Raw genomic sequence first — 16,434 nt, forward strand, 5'->3', positions numbered from 1 at the left:
TGTTTTGCATGCACACGTATAAAAATTGCGGTTTTTATCCAACGCAATCATAGGTTTGAACGTTGTTTTCAATTTAGACTTGTTTATATATATATATATCGCTCAACTTGTACGATTCGCTCGTGTATGTAACAATGTTTTAGATTTTAACGAGAGAAATTTATGTATTACTGGGGGATTATTACACCAGGGTTTTCGATATCACAGGCTAGTCAAAACATTTACTAAATTTTGTCATCGGTATAAGGACATCATTCGTAAATATAGCTCAACATGCAGACTTCTTATACGTTCAGGTATTTCACATCCAATTTTTTATGGAAATATTCTTTATAAAGCACAAAAATTTCAGTATTCACCTCTGAAACTAACAAAACCTTTAAATAGACTTATTAAGAAGGGATATAGTTACGATACTGTTGTCAGGTCATTAAAGATTGCATATTTTGGCGTTAATGTTGATTCACTTATAGGGTCTTTGCATCGGCACTAAACACATTTGTTTAAAAACCAGTTGTTGGCATGACACGGATTATGTTCTTCTCATATATGTTATGATGGTATGATACTAAACCCCTAACGGGAAGGATTGTGCCTGATATTCATATGATGAAGACATAATCTTTCAATCAGTTTAATTGAAGTCTGGAGCTGGCATGACAGTTAACTGCTAGTAGTCTGTTGTTATTTATGTATTATTGTCATTTTGTTTATTTTCTTTGGTTACATCTTCTGACATCAGACTCGGACTTCTCTTGAACTGAATTTTAATGTGCGTATTGTTATGCGTTTACTTTTCTACATTGGCTAGAGGTATAGGGGGAGGGTTGAGATCTCATAAACATGTTTAACCCCGCCGCATTTTTGCGCCTGTCCCAAGTCAGGAGCCTCTAGCCTTTGTTAGTCTTGTATTATTTTTAATTTTAGTTTCTTGTGTACAATTTGGAGTTTAGTATGGCGTTCATTATCACTGAACTAGTATATATATTTGTTTAGGGGCCAGCTGAAGGACGCCTCCGGGTGCGGGAATTTCTCGCTGCATTGAAGACCTGTTGGTGACCTTCTGCTGTTGTCTGTTCTATGGTCGGGTTGTTGTCTCTTTGACACATTCCCCATTTCCATTCTCAATTTTATCCTACATGTATATTTGTCTAAAGCTTATGATTTTTTCGCATTTATTTGGGTTATGTTATTAACATTAATACCTAACAAAAAATCGTTACAAATTAGTAAACAAGTACTGAATTTATAGAAAAACTCCTGTATCTGTTGATTATCATATTTCTTCTTATTCAAAAGGGATCTTTTCTTGTGAAAGGGGGGGGGGGGGGGACTTTTAACTTTTATTGTACAGTGTAGTTCCAAATATAAATGTATGATACTGATTTCAATACTACATATTTATTTCTTTTAAAACATGTATTCCAAAGTCCTAAATATTTGTCTCCCATTTATTAGTACATGTATCAGTCAGGATACAATTTTGTCGATGAGTACGAAAACCTAAGGTCAAAACTCTACTCTTTCAAATGACTTGTCCTTGAATACGACTTCTTCAAAAGTCCGAAATTAGAGGGACATTTAGAATATTTTGAAGTACCGGAATCATGGGTATTTAATCATTCTCAAGTCTTAAGTCAGGAAAAAACTTACAGTTGGTAGTCCAGATTATTACTACCAATAAAAGACTAAACAAGTTTCAAATAGGCATAGCTTCAAGAAGTCAGGAAAAAACTTACAGCTGGTAGTCCAGATTATTACTACCAATAAAAGACTAAACAAGTTTCAAATAGGCATAGCTTCAAAACAAGAAAATTCTTAGAACAATAGCAGGGGTAGCCAATCCCAAAACAAGACAGCCTGAAAACGAGACGTTTTTAAAACTAAACAGCCTAAACACGTTGGATTGTTTTTTTGTTTTATTATTACACTTCACATTAAGCAATCTTTGCTATTGACGTATTGTATTGTTGGCGGAATCCGGAATACCTGGAGACAACCACCGACCTTCGGCAGGAAAACTGTCAATTATTATGTCGGAGAGAGGTTCAAACTACTGTAAATGAACTAATTAGGCCACTTGGCCACCGAGGCCCTTCCATGAAAAGCAAAACCAATACTGCCCCAAAACAATTACGATAACTTATACCGCTCAAAAACAAGACAACCAATGCCGCTCAAAAACAAGACAATCAATGCCGCCCAAAAATAAGACAACTAATGCCGCCCAAATACAAGACAACCAATGCCGCTCAAAAACAAGACAATCAATAGCGCCCAAAATAAGACTGCATCATCTGACATATTCAATATATAAATAGATGCAACTAGGAGATCTAGAATATTAAAGAAATGTTTGAACAGTACCAAGTTATGGCATATAACAAGTTACTTTTAGTATTAGTTTTTATTATTACCAAGTTTTTTCAGTGACATACGAATGCAATTACACTGTATATTAAGTTTGATACGGTATATGTTATCAAACAAAATGTATCACTTTAAATGCATGTTAAATAACATGTTCATTCAATAATATTGATTACTAGTATCATATACTTAGAGTAAATAACTTATAATTTTTACAGTATGATAATAGCATTAAATTAACGTGAATTCCATATTTTCCGAAATGATGCTTAGCGGGCAGATATGAAAAATTGATCAACTGCTTCCGGCTATTATCGCATGCCTTTCCGTAACGTTATCGCATGGCATTCCGACGTTAATCGGCAAATTCCGGAAAATACACCTCAATGGTTCGTTTTCAGTGAAAAACATAATAAAGTAGGGTGTAAAACAAATATTAGGAAACAGGCAAATATATTATGTAAAATGCAAAACAAATCATTCAATAAATGCATTTTTCAAAGTTTCCAGCATAATTTAGCAAGTTACTTTACAAATGTTGACTTTTCCAAACAGTGTTCATTATGTTTTGTTGATTTTTTTTTTATCGTCAATATAAATATATATTATTAAGCTGTTGTTTTCTCCTCTGTTGGGGCATATGATAGAAAGATTTCATATAGGATATATTGGTGTCCGTCGTCCGTAAACCTTTCACTTTTTGAACTTCTACTTGAGAACCACATAAAAGGATCAACAATTAAAATGTTATTTTTCTTCATTGTTGAAGCATATGATAAAAAGATCATAACATGTCATTTTTCATATCAGATGTATTATCAGCCCTCGGTCAATATCAGCCCTCGAGCCTTCGGCTCTTGGGCTGATAATACATTTGATATGAAAAATGCCATGTAATAATCTGATAATATTTGGGGGGGACTGAGCCGCGTTTAAACTGTCAAAATATCTCTCTCTAAACAAATATATACATGTAAGTAAATTAAAGTCAATGACATATTATGTCATAAAACAATTATTTAGTTAAGCCGAGTTACCTGATTAAATATGATATGCATACAAAATATATAGCCAACATGAAAGTTAGAGGGGCAAAGTGTAATTTTAGTCCTTATGTCTGTACGTTTGTACGTTCGATTTGTGAAAACTGCCTTCCGGTCTGTCCTTCAGATATCCCATGCATATAGTGTAAATCAAATTGATGAATATCATATCCTCACGGCAATTTCATTTTCTAGTACAACAAAAAGTGAACTTGAAACTTTCTCATTTGAATGACCTACAACTACAATTTTTTTAGATGATAACGAAACTCTGAAGCAGAGGTTTAAAAGAGCACACCATTCTGGAATAATAATGGAGAAAAAAGAAGCATTAGATTTCCTACATCACAGGGTCAAGAGAGGACTGTCTGAAGAATGTCGTGAAGGATGTTCTTGGGAAGAATTATTAGAGCACTATGAACCAAACACAGACGCAACCGTAAGTATAAAGGAAGGTTTGATGTTTTTTTTTTAATGCTATTTTAAATCAATACTCATTCATCTATTCACCTATGCATCCGTCAACCAATATATGCATTCATGCATTCCTGTACGCATTCATCCACTCATCCATCCATACATACGCGTTTGTACTTATCCATTCATATATTGTTTTGTGGTGCTTTTGGAGAGTTTTGAAAGGGGCAGGACGATTGATCAATTATGGATCAAAATCTGTTGCCTATTAAAAAAATATTTTCACTTTTGACCACATTTCCTACATTTTGTGTTGCAGGTTATTATTCATCTTGTCTTGCGCAAAGTTATTCATTTTCAAAATCCCCCTTCCCTCCCCTTTCCCCTAGAAAACCAAATGGTCTGACTGACACCCGACCTTGCATGTCCAATTGTTTGTTTCACTAAGTATACGGTATTTACTGATATTCCATCTTGTCCAATTATCTGTCTTTCCTAGTAGTAACTGACATCCTGTCTTGTCTAAATATCATGCTCTCCCCGCAGATACCATATTCCAGCCCAGTCAAATAATCTCGCCCTCCTGGTAGTTACTAACCTGTAAGAATGATTCCTGAATGTGCAAATCAAAGTAAACCCTACCATGTTTTGGGGCTTTCGTTGTGCAGACCTGGATTTGTTTATTTTCATCCGTTACACTCAGATTAAAATGATTTGAAAACAATTCTTGGTGTAAGAATCAGAGGTATATAGGCAAATGGGACATAAAACAAATAGCCAAACCATCTATAACTAGGTAAACTTTTCCTGTATGAGTTATATACATCATCTTATTTCCACGATTTTTTAAATAGACAAAACATTTGAATTATCAATATCTAACTTTGAAAGTTTACAAAATGTGTAATGAATCATGATCAAAGCCGAACTACTGATTACTAACAAGAGTATAGTTTCTTAAACAGTACAACAGCAGTTATATATCAGTAGACAAAGAGTTTACTAACAGTTATATAAGTAGATTACACAAATATAAGTAGACTAATACTCCGCCAACAGTTATATGCCCAGAAAATGGACTTAATAGTCCACCTAATTTATAGAAGTATCCAGATGGACCTTTTATTGTGTTTACAGAGACGGTATATGTTGAACTGGAATTGTGGTCCTTTAAATTGTCCTGCTGGGTGCCATGCGGTAAATCACGACTTCTCTCACAGCGATAGTCTGACTGTCGCATGCTATCGTAAGTATCAAATTGTATAATATAGCACCAACTATAAGAGACTGCAAGCAATTTTGAATATCATTATCCTATTAAACAAACTATAATGATGATGTCAAATTAAAATTCTACAACATGAATCATAATTTTCGGTAATACTGTCTAGAAAGAAATTTAATCTAGGTAGATACTTGAAATAGTTTATGAATCAACAGTAAAAGAGAGGCGAAGGATACCAAATGGACATTCAAACTCACAAGTCGAAAACAAACTGACAACGCCATGTAAGTGTTATAGAGCAACAGTTTGTAACTGTAAATATAAAAATAAGAAGATGTGGTATAATTGCCAATGAGACAACTCTCCACCAGAGACCAAATGCCATAGAAGTTAACAGATATAGGTCACCGTACGGTCTGCAACAATGAGCATAAACCATACCGCATAGTCGACTAAAAAAGGCCCGAAATGACAAATGTAAAACAATTCAAACGAGAAAGCTAACGGCCTGATTTATTTTCAAAATAATGAATGAAACACAAATATGATAAACAGCAACAAACGACAACCACTGAGTTACATATAAGTTCATCAGGACAAGAACATGTTGACAATACACCATTTGGTACAATCTAAACAGAGTAGATTGCCAAGGAGAAAGAATAGATACTTTTGACTGTCACTGGAGAAGAAGGGCTTATTAATTAAAATAATGAGATACATCAGGCCAGCCACCTAATCTTCGAAAAGCACGATGCTCCTTTTCTTTTACTTAACAATTTCCAGACAGGTACACTGTAACTACCCTGATGTCATTATCTTCAGCCAAACAAGCATCCCTTTACGTTGATCTTATCGTTGGTTGAAGAGTTTCATATATCCATAAGGTATGCTCCTTAAGTCGGATTCCGAGAGGGTGGAATGCATACAGATAGTCCTACACTCCTTAAGTCGGATTCCGAGATGGTGGAATGCATACAGATAGTCCTACACTCCTTAAGTCGGATTCCGAGAGGGTGGAATGCATACAGATAGCCCTACACTCAAAAAGTCGGATTCCGAGAGTGTGGAATAGATACAGATAGTCCTACACTTTTGCTATTAATCATACCTTAATTGTCTATTACAATATTTCATTTACTTTTGCATTGATTTTGACGATGATGTTTTAGCCTTACATAGGAGAAAGTCCTTTTACAGGCACTAGAGGTTTTATAAAGGGTACTTGAATTCTATCATATCAAAACAAACGAATCAAATATCGTGCTCAGTCTTTAGCTTCTATGTTATGTTTTGTATACTGTTGTTTATCTTGGTATATATTTTCCTGAATAAAAATTGGGGAATTATTATATGAATGTTTTTTGTTTTTTTTTCCATCAATTTGATGATTAATTATCAAATGTTAATTATGTACAAATGTATGATTACTGCTAATTGGTATATATACACAGCTAAATTTGGTATTATTGTTGTGTGTTTGAAAATCATGATTGTTGTTTTAACTTGCTTTGATGTAAATACTGCATGTATTTAGCTTGGTATGAGTAAAAGATTGAAGATTTTAAAAGAAAAACACGAAAGATAATTGATTTTAACAGCTTGGCCCCTTTGATCTCATTTTATTTTGAAACAAGACAAGACAAGACAAGACAATATTTTATTTGAGTCTCACCTCTTTTAAAACATTTGCATAATATTACAACTTCACATATAAAACAAGAGCCACTCTAAAAAGAGTTACGAGAGACTATAAAAAAGGTATATACATTTACATATATATATATACACACATAAAATATAAAACATAAAACATAATAAAAAGTATACATTTTAAGAATATAATAAACATTTTCTTTTCAGTAAAATATCATAGCAGATTTTGGCAGTATAAAAGTAAACATTTTCATCACTAAATAAAATACAAATTTATCGTCATCTGACATACTATTAAAATCATGACAAAAAGAATTAGCATGACTAAACAATACAGCACGAAAATCTGCATATAGTGGAATTTCAAAATTACATGTTTCTCATCTTCAATGGTATTGTCATTACAATTAAAGCATATTCTTTCATTAATAGGTAAGTTCACGATAATGATAATTTGACTGATAATCACGATAAAAAGTAAATCAAGTTGACGCTAACCATAGCCGAAAATTACCATTATACGCCTGGCGGTAAAGGGCATTCCTACCCTCATACTTGTTTGTTTTTTTGTAATGAATAATTGATTTCGATGAATGAGCTGTGAAATAGTACATCATCAAAAGTTTGGCGAACCCGTGAATAGCTACATGTTATGTAATTTTAGTTTAGTATAGATTGTTGTATCATCAGACTTAAAACAGTCGTTATGTACAATGTATACTGTGAAGTCGTTTGGCGTAATTTGCTTTTCAAACATGCAGATAACACAGTTCTGGAGATAAGTTCATTTAAAGAAATGATTAATGATGAAATTTCATATCATAGCAATTTGGAATAGGGACATTTATTTAAGTCCCGTTTTTGGCCAAAGAAAACAAAGTCAGCAGATAAGCATGTCACCAAGCTGCATACAAATCTACAATTACAAAATATTTAAGCTTAAAATAAAACTAAGTTGCATCTGAGACTACTATAACACAGTTATGTTATAGTAGTCTTATGTTATAGTAGTCTCAGGTTGGTTGAACAGCCGTTTGCTGTCCCATATGGACGTTTAGTCTAGGGGTGTGTTTAGCGACCTTAAATACCCATGAGGATCTCGTACGGTCGGTATTATTAGGAGTGGAGATGCCGGGAATTGATAAACGGGACCTTTCACAACGTTTAGTCCGCATCTCAGTTTATTTTATTATGACTCCTTGAAGTTTAGTACTTTCAAGTTCGTTTGTGTTTTGAATCCTTCTTCGGTCTTAATTTTCACCGGAAGTCACTTTTTGCAGGAAATGAATCCATGAAATGCAGACGATTTTTTCTGTAGAAAACGACACACTACGCTAGTTTCATTTCACATATGTGTGTAACAGTTTAACAAAGGACAAGTTACACTAGTGTAGAATTTCCTTTGTTTAGTTGTGTATCCAAAACACTCTTAAAGTCTTTTTAGGGGGGACTATGAAAAAAAGGCACTGGCTAAGATTACGTTGAAAACGTAACAAAAAAAAAAAGGGTTACGTTGGAAACTTATTGCCTGAATGCTAGGTTGGGTTAGGAACCGATTAATTACGAAGTATCAAATTATAATATTTGTGTCTACACATTTCAATGTATGCTGGGAAAAGTAATATCGGATATATAGTTAGCTGCGCAAGCCGCAACTGTTGCTCATATATGTTCTTATGATATTTTTTGACAATTTGCGGACCATAGATGTCTCTGCAAATTGTCAAAAATATCATAAGGACCTATGGGCTACGGTTCCACAGCTAGTATACAGTATGTCCCATATGTATGTATTAAATATATTTAAAATACAACTTCAAAACTTTTATTCGTAAGCAATTCAATGATACAATATTGCAAACAGATTATATACTTTAATATTTACCATGGCAGCTCCTGCATATCCAGTTTGTGCTTTTGGGTGCATGTTCTCTTCTGACACATTTTTGGTGAACCACTCTAGGCAGCCATCACACATGAGTGATGTAGCAATGTGCGCGTTGGTTTTGCAGACTACACAGTTCCACTCTGCAATTTTCCTCTTTGAATTGAAGTTATACCAGCTTTCAATGCCTGTTTGAAAAGTTCAATTGTGCAGTCATTATTATACTGTTATATTCATAAAAAAACTAGAAAAGAGATAGGGGTAAAAACGCACAGGAACTTGAAGTATCTGCATGTCACTTTAAACTTTAATTTTACCACATGAATTTAATCATAGGTGGATCCAGGGGGGCCCTGGGGGCCAGGGCCCCCCCTTTTGTGGGAAAAATCTGGTTGATTATATAGGGAATTACTGAAGCATGACTGTAGCGGGCCCCCTCTTTTGGCATTCAGTGGGCCCCCTTATATAAAAAGTTCTGGATCCGCCACTGTTAATCATTTAAAATTCGTATTGATATTATGACCCATTGTATTTTAATATATTACATACATATGGAACATACTATATTACATTTCCCAGCATACTTTGAAAGGCTTTAATGTAACACTAACACAGCATAACTGTAGATACAAATATTATTGTTACGTTCATAATTAATAGGTTCCTACATTGTACCTAACATAGCATTCCTGCAATTAGTGTCCAACATAACAATAACTTTTTTGTCATAGTTATATTTCAGCATAATCGTAGCCAGGGTCTAAAAAAAAATGGGGCATGGTCTTTTTTTAAAAATATCAAAATCAGCATGCAAAAATAAATTTTCATGAGGATATTATGTTATATATTAGTGTAAATTTTCCTGTAAAAAAAATCATACATGAAATATGGTACAACAATTTTCTGAGAACTCCAAAAAACTAATTGATATTATGAACCCGAGAACCAATAGATATATCACCGAAAACTTTACTGTATACATGGTATATGGAGTAATACTGCTTTTACAAATTATAAAGTATATAATTTTTAGATATATGGCAGATTCCATATAAGAAAGTGAAACAACTCCCATAAGCACGTTAGGCAAAAATCATAAGCAATGAACTTCTGTTTTTGAATATATCACCAAGGAAAAATGAGGTATTTTTCCTTAGCAATATTTTTGAATAGTTTTGTTTAAAATATTATATAAATCTATATTTTCTTTATTACTTTTAGGATGAATTAAAGTGTTAGAATATCAACATGTCAAAACTCAGTTACATTGTTACGTAATTGATAAAAAGGTATCTAAGGGACCATATGTTCAAAAGTCAGAATTAAAATAATTACCCTCCCCTTTTTGGGAGTTATGTATTTTGATTGGTCAAGTAACTAGGATATACATTAAATGATTATTGAGATTTAGGAGAATGGGTTTAGAAAGGGACATGGATATATATTAACTTTGTGTAATTTAGAGGATGAGAGATTTTCAGGCTTTGTTCACATCATGGTGACTTAGTCGCATATTCGTATACATGTATGACTTGTGTTGTAAATATGAATGCCTATCTATTCGAGAATAATTAATATACAATCATCAAACTTAGTGTTTTATTGACTTCTTGTGCGGTAAATTAAAGTAAACCAGACAATGCGTTACCTATGCTCTACCATCACTATTCAGAGTTAGTTCCCTTACAAAATAATATGATCAGAACTGGGTCGCAGAATGTCAGCTAGTTCCCCCACTTATTGACATGCGATCCAGTCCGGTCATAAATACATGCTTTACTAATAAAGATAAAGACAATTTGACCAAAAAAAAAATTATGAGCATCATCCTTTTTAAATAAACGAAGCCTTAAATATTATGTTTCTGACATAAGATTTGACAGACTTTATTGTTTCTGACATAAGATTTGACAGACTTTATTGTTTCTGACATAAGATTTGACAGACTTTATTTTTTCTGACATAAGATTTGACAGACTTTATTTTTTCTGACATGAGATTTGACAGACTTTATCATTTCTGACATAAGATTTGACAGACTTTATTTTTTCTGACATAAGATTTGACAGACTTTATTATTTCTGACATAAGATTTGACAGACAAATTGAGTTTCTGACAAAAAATTTAAGACTTGATTCTGACATAAGATTTTTCATACATAAGATATTTTGACAGACAATATATATTTGTTTTTTTTGACTGACATTGGAAATCAAATCCTAGTTGAAAGTCATTTTTAAAACTCCTGGAAAATACTGCAGGCTAACATCTAACAAGATTTCACTACAGGTCAAAGAACTTTAACTGTTAGCACATTCAAATGTTTCAGACATAAGAAAACAATTTTGACAGATCTTATGTAGGAAACATATAAGTTAAAACTATTGCTTGAATAAAGTTAAATGAAAGAATCAACATGTGTTTTTTCTTATGCACAGCATGACTTACAGTTTTAACTGGCATATATTGGAACCTACAATGATTTTGAAAGTTTTTACAGCGATGTTCCTGACATAAGATTTATTGACAGACACTGAGCTATAAAGCAAGATATTTGAAAGTGAAAAAAAATATATATCACAGATGTTTTTGACTAAAAAAAGTAACAAATTTGGGAACAGGGATGTTTGAATAACCAGACTACACTAGTAAATACCAGTATACAAGTGTCAACATAAAGCATTGCAACACATAAACATTGTGTAAAAAAATGGGAGTTAATTCTGTCAAAATTTTTGCATTTTTTCAACTTGTTTTAATCATTTCTACTTTAAACGGAAACAATCATATCCAAAATTTTTTTTTATAATTTCTTCTAACATCATTATTCCTCAAAAAATTCACAGATTATCTTTAAAATATCAGTAATTATTATTTTTATTTATTTATTCATTTTGACAGACATTTCAATTTCTTATATGGAATCTGCCATATGTCATTTCTAGTCAATAAAACACAGGCACTTGTCTCTGAAAAAAACCCCAAACAACTATATACTTGAATATATCACAAGGTACCTGACTCGTATATTTGAGAAATGTCACCCAGTCAAAAACTTCGTTATATTTCGATTCTGCAGTTGTGTAATAAAAGTACAATTTAACTTCATGAATTAGGTTTGTGTGTCTTTATGCAAGTTGACCCATCTGGACTCTGGCAGACGTAATTATTCAAACTTGATCGTGGACTGCTTAAGGTATGCCTGTGCCTTGTGCTGGGTACCTTTGTAGTTTTAAATTTTCTAAATACAAATAAATAACTTTATGGTTTAAAATTTATCACATATATATAGAAAATAATTATGTAATAGCACTTTCTATGCAAATAAAACAACTACTTCTGAGGTGGATTCGTTTTTATTATACCCCACAGAACAAATGTTTTTGACCCGTCCATCTGTCCGTCAGTCCGTCCATCCGTCAGTCCTAATCTTGTCATCGCAACGCCTCTGAAACCACACAACAGAATTTTATGTAACTTTGTAGATAATGTCATAATATGAAGATGTGCATATCCACAAGAAATTTTTATCAGATGACTTTTGTAGGAGTTATGAGTCTTTGAACTTAAGAATCTGGTGAGATTTTGTTTACCTATTGACAATTTGGGGGCGTGGGGTATGTGAGCATGCTCACTAAGGTTCTTTAATTTCTGGATAAAATCAGGATGATAAACAATAACTAAATAAATACCCTACAAATTAAATACAATAAGATTCTGACCATATATAAAGTTAATAATCTAGTACATAGGTTTCTATCCATGTAATATGATAAACAAATGCTTTACTATTAAAAATATAAATAAATCTGTTCTGCGTGCATTTTCAACAATATGCTTATATTGGTGAGCGTATCTGAATAAGTTTAGTCCATATGCACTTAATGACTCATATTATATAAACAAGCCTAATATATACGAATATATATATTGCATACAAGACACACAAATCAAATTCCTGAAGTTAAATTGTACTTTTATTAAGCAAAAATGAAAAAGGATAATTAATGTCATCTGCATCTGGCTAAAGTTATTCTTCAAGGAAATAAGACAATGACAGACACCATCAAATTAGATATGTACCTATTACATGGAAAAAGCAATCTATAATTGAGAACTCTATAATCTGGGTAATCGATAATTAAAATTAACAAAATTTACCTGTTTGTTTGTTCTGTTTCACACTATTTACGGAAAGACAACACTAATGTAAATTTACTATTGTGAAATCTATACCCCGGAATAAAAGTACGCTTACATATGTTTGTGATTGGAAATATTGCAACCTATTACTGGCTATCGCTTCGGCAGATACAAAGATCTGTGTTCCCGATTGCCATTAAAACAATGGAATTTGCAGTTGTGAACAGCAGATTTTCATGGCATATGGTGTGAAATATATGCCAGTATACATGTAACCTTTGAATATTATGTTGTACTGTAGGCATAAAGTCAATTAACATGCAAATTGATTAAACACTTCCACGACATATTTTGACCATTTTTGCCTCTTCATTTTCTGTGCACAACACTGAAAGTTGTTAATATGACCCTCTTTCACTTTAGGGGTCCCTATACTTTAGAGTAAGGGTTCATTTATGGTTATAGTTCGGTTAGGGGATGTTCTAGGGTAGGGATAGGTTTTTGGGGTTGGAACTAAGTGTTAGGTTTAGGTATGGGTTAGGGTAAGGTTTAGGGTTTAGGATAGGTTAGTATAGCTCTATATGGGTACCAATGTAAGAAGGCGTCACAGCAAACAATTTAAATAGACTTTTAACTCGTCATAATTATTTAAACTAGGTTGGGACCCCTAAAGTAAAAGAAAACCATTAATATTGTAACAGGAATGGATCAGTGTCAAACTAAACCCCTATTTGATTCATTTGATCATCAGATACCTGATATTTGATTTTTGCTGAACAGAGACACAAATTTCTATAATAATCAATATGTACAAAAGTTTAGGAAAACATGGTCAAATGTTGACTTTTAAATAAAAAACAAGGCTAATTCAGAAGTAAAATCCGAAAATTAAATTAAGTGGAATTGATCGATTCTGGCCAGCTGAAGCCTTATTTAGGCGGAATTTAGATTGTATAAGAAGGGTGGCAGCTTCATTGCCAGCTTATACACACTCCAATTGTGCGCTCTCTCCACTGCAGCAACTCCTGATCAAGTTTTAAGGAAAAACTTATGACTTTCTAAGATAATGATTTGATAATATATGGCATTGAAGAAATATTGAATAAACGAGTTGTTATAAAATAGAATAGAAAAGTAAAACTATATTTTGATTCAGCATAGGTAGTATAAAACATATAAGCATTAGCTTTGCTGACATTTTTACTGAACATGAAAATGTATACAAAACAGATAAAACAAAGCAGCATGCACACATAAAACTAAAGGAAAGTTTGAAAATAAGCACTAGGTTAGTAGATCTATAGCAAAGTAATATATCAGCTAAATTTGAGTAACTGAATAAATATATTAAGAAAGCAGTGAAACTATGATAACAATTGGAGTCACAAGTATTCACATCCATTACAATATCCACCTGTTTGGATTGAGCAGTGAAACAGCAATGAAGATAGAAATAATGTATATATGCCAATTAGAAATTGGTAATGTATGTATGTATATTATTTTTAGCTCACTGTGATCGAAAAGGAAATCCATCGGCATGTGAAAAATATTATACTGATGATGTGCAGATCACACGAGCAGGAAATATACGACAGGGTACCGGTACATGTACTGCTGTGGACGTTTGTAGTAGCTGTAACGATGGCTTCTATGGAGGAGATAAATACTGTTACAGTAAGTACTTGTCAGTAACCATGGATACAATTGTTGGATTTTAGTAATGTTACATTTTATATAAGAATGATTGCAATTTTTTTTAGAGCTATTTAGTCATGAAAGTATGCATTGTTAATTGTAATTTGTAATGGAAGTTGTGAATCCAATGTTTAATATCTGTCTTTTAAAAAGATCTTGAATTTCTTTATATTGATCAAAAAATGCAATGGGATTTTTTTTATGTTTGTAGTTAAAACAAAACAAAAGAAACCATATATTCATTTTTTGCCTGCAATCAAGCATGTTGGGTCAAAATTATTTATAGAATTAGTTAATATTATATTACATTTCACAAGATCTGTATACAAAGTTATATTAATACTGCAGTGAATTGTAGTCAGATTTCCAGTGAAAATTGATATCCTCTATGTATTGTTTTCTTTGCATCATATCTATCTACATTAATAATATGTAATGGTGAATTTAAGTTGATGGGAGGGTCTGTGTTGAATTTGTGGCTGTGGTAATATATGCTTTTTCCTTTCAGTGTGTGGAAAGATTGATAACTGTTTGTATAGAAAGTGTACTGATAACAACCAGAATCAGATCTGTGGCTGGTGTGATGGAGAGATAGCTGAAAGGCCGTACTGGAAAGCTTATACTGGAGACGTAGATAGCAGAAAATCTTGTCAAAGTAAGAGATGAAATAGATTTTAAATTTATACAACATGGATACATGGATGTACATATACTTTTAGTAGTTTAAATGACATTATTTTATTTTTACTGGTTCAAATCTAACCTATTAATGGGAATTTCAGTGGTCTGCACGGGTAAACCACAAACAGAAGATGTGTTTGAGGTACTGCATATTCTATGATTAAATTTTTATTTACAGAGGCCTGTTCCTGGAGAACGGATAGTACCAGGTGCTACCCAGGGACATGTGCAGATGGATTAGCTGCTAATTGCCAGTGTGCAGACAATTTTTCTGGTACACATTGTGAAAATAGTAAGTACAGATAGATCATTTATAATTGATATTTTTATATTCGGAGTTTAAATAGTTATTTCTGCTCCGACAGTTTGATGAGGGCTAGTAACAGACTGTAAATTTATGTGTTCTGCCGTAAACTTTTTTATGGACATTGTGAAGCATAATATGATGGTACAGTGTAGTTGCATGTGGTTCTTACGGAAGCCCATAGGGGACCTACAAAAAAATAATATTATATTGTTATCTCAATATATATATCGTTATTTTGATATAATTAAATCGTTATCTCGATATATTTATATCGTTATCTCGATATTTATATCATTATATCGATATATTTATTTTGTTATCTCGATATAATTATATCATTATCTCCATATATTTATTTCGTTATCTCGATATAATTATATCGTTATCTCGATATTTATATCGTTATATCGATATAATTATATCGTTATCTCCATATATTTTATTTCATTATCTCTATTTAATTATATCGTTATCTCGATATAATTAAATCTTTATCTCGATATTTATATAGTTAAGGTGGGGTGGGGTTATTGCACCTTTTTTGCAAATAACTCAAAAACTTATACATATATCAAAATTCTAGCAGAGGGTAAAATTGATTAGTACATAATGATCTGTATCTGCCAAAATTTAAGTTAAGGTTGAATCGGAAAACTTATTAAAGAGCTATGGGCCTTTATTTGCATTTTTTTCAAATCTTCATCTCAGTTTTGACAATATCTTGAAAGTCGTAAAAGCTAGAGCCTTTTTAGTTTTTCATCATCTTACTCCTCTAGGTAACAGACTAAGGTTCCCTGTTTACAGAAATGTCATCTATCCAGGAGCAATAGAAAGCTATCAAAGTCCACTTTAACCTTTATTTAACATTGAGTTTAAAAGAAATACATAGTTCCCTATGCATTATGATAAGCGCATACAATATCAAAAAAATATAATTGCATGATAATTACATAAAGGATTTCATTGGTAGTAGATATGGAAATATAGAAACAGTAATTTTGAAAATTT

The 16,434-nt window shown here is 32.4% G+C and overlaps 1 protein-coding gene across 1 annotated transcript in view; it reads left to right on the forward strand.

The window, feature by feature from the left end:
* The first annotated feature begins 4,973 nt into the window (after nt 1-4,973).
* LOC127706498 (uncharacterized) overlaps nt 4,974-16,434 on the forward strand; it is an 89,661-nt gene continuing 78,200 nt past the window's right edge. Inside the window, exons 1-4 of the mRNA XM_052211149.1 lie at nt 4,974-5,076; nt 14,250-14,417; nt 14,947-15,093; nt 15,298-15,411. Of these exons, the coding sequence (XP_052067109.1) occupies nt 4,977-5,076; nt 14,250-14,417; nt 14,947-15,093; nt 15,298-15,411 (529 nt within the window). The 5' untranslated portion in view covers nt 4,974-4,976. The remainder of the gene's footprint in view (nt 5,077-14,249; nt 14,418-14,946; nt 15,094-15,297; nt 15,412-16,434) is intronic.

Source organism: Mytilus californianus, unplaced genomic scaffold (assembly GCF_021869535.1).
Source record: "Mytilus californianus isolate M0D057914Y unplaced genomic scaffold, xbMytCali1.0.p SCAF_6, whole genome shotgun sequence".
NCBI classification, from domain to species: domain Eukaryota; kingdom Metazoa; phylum Mollusca; class Bivalvia; order Mytilida; family Mytilidae; genus Mytilus; species Mytilus californianus.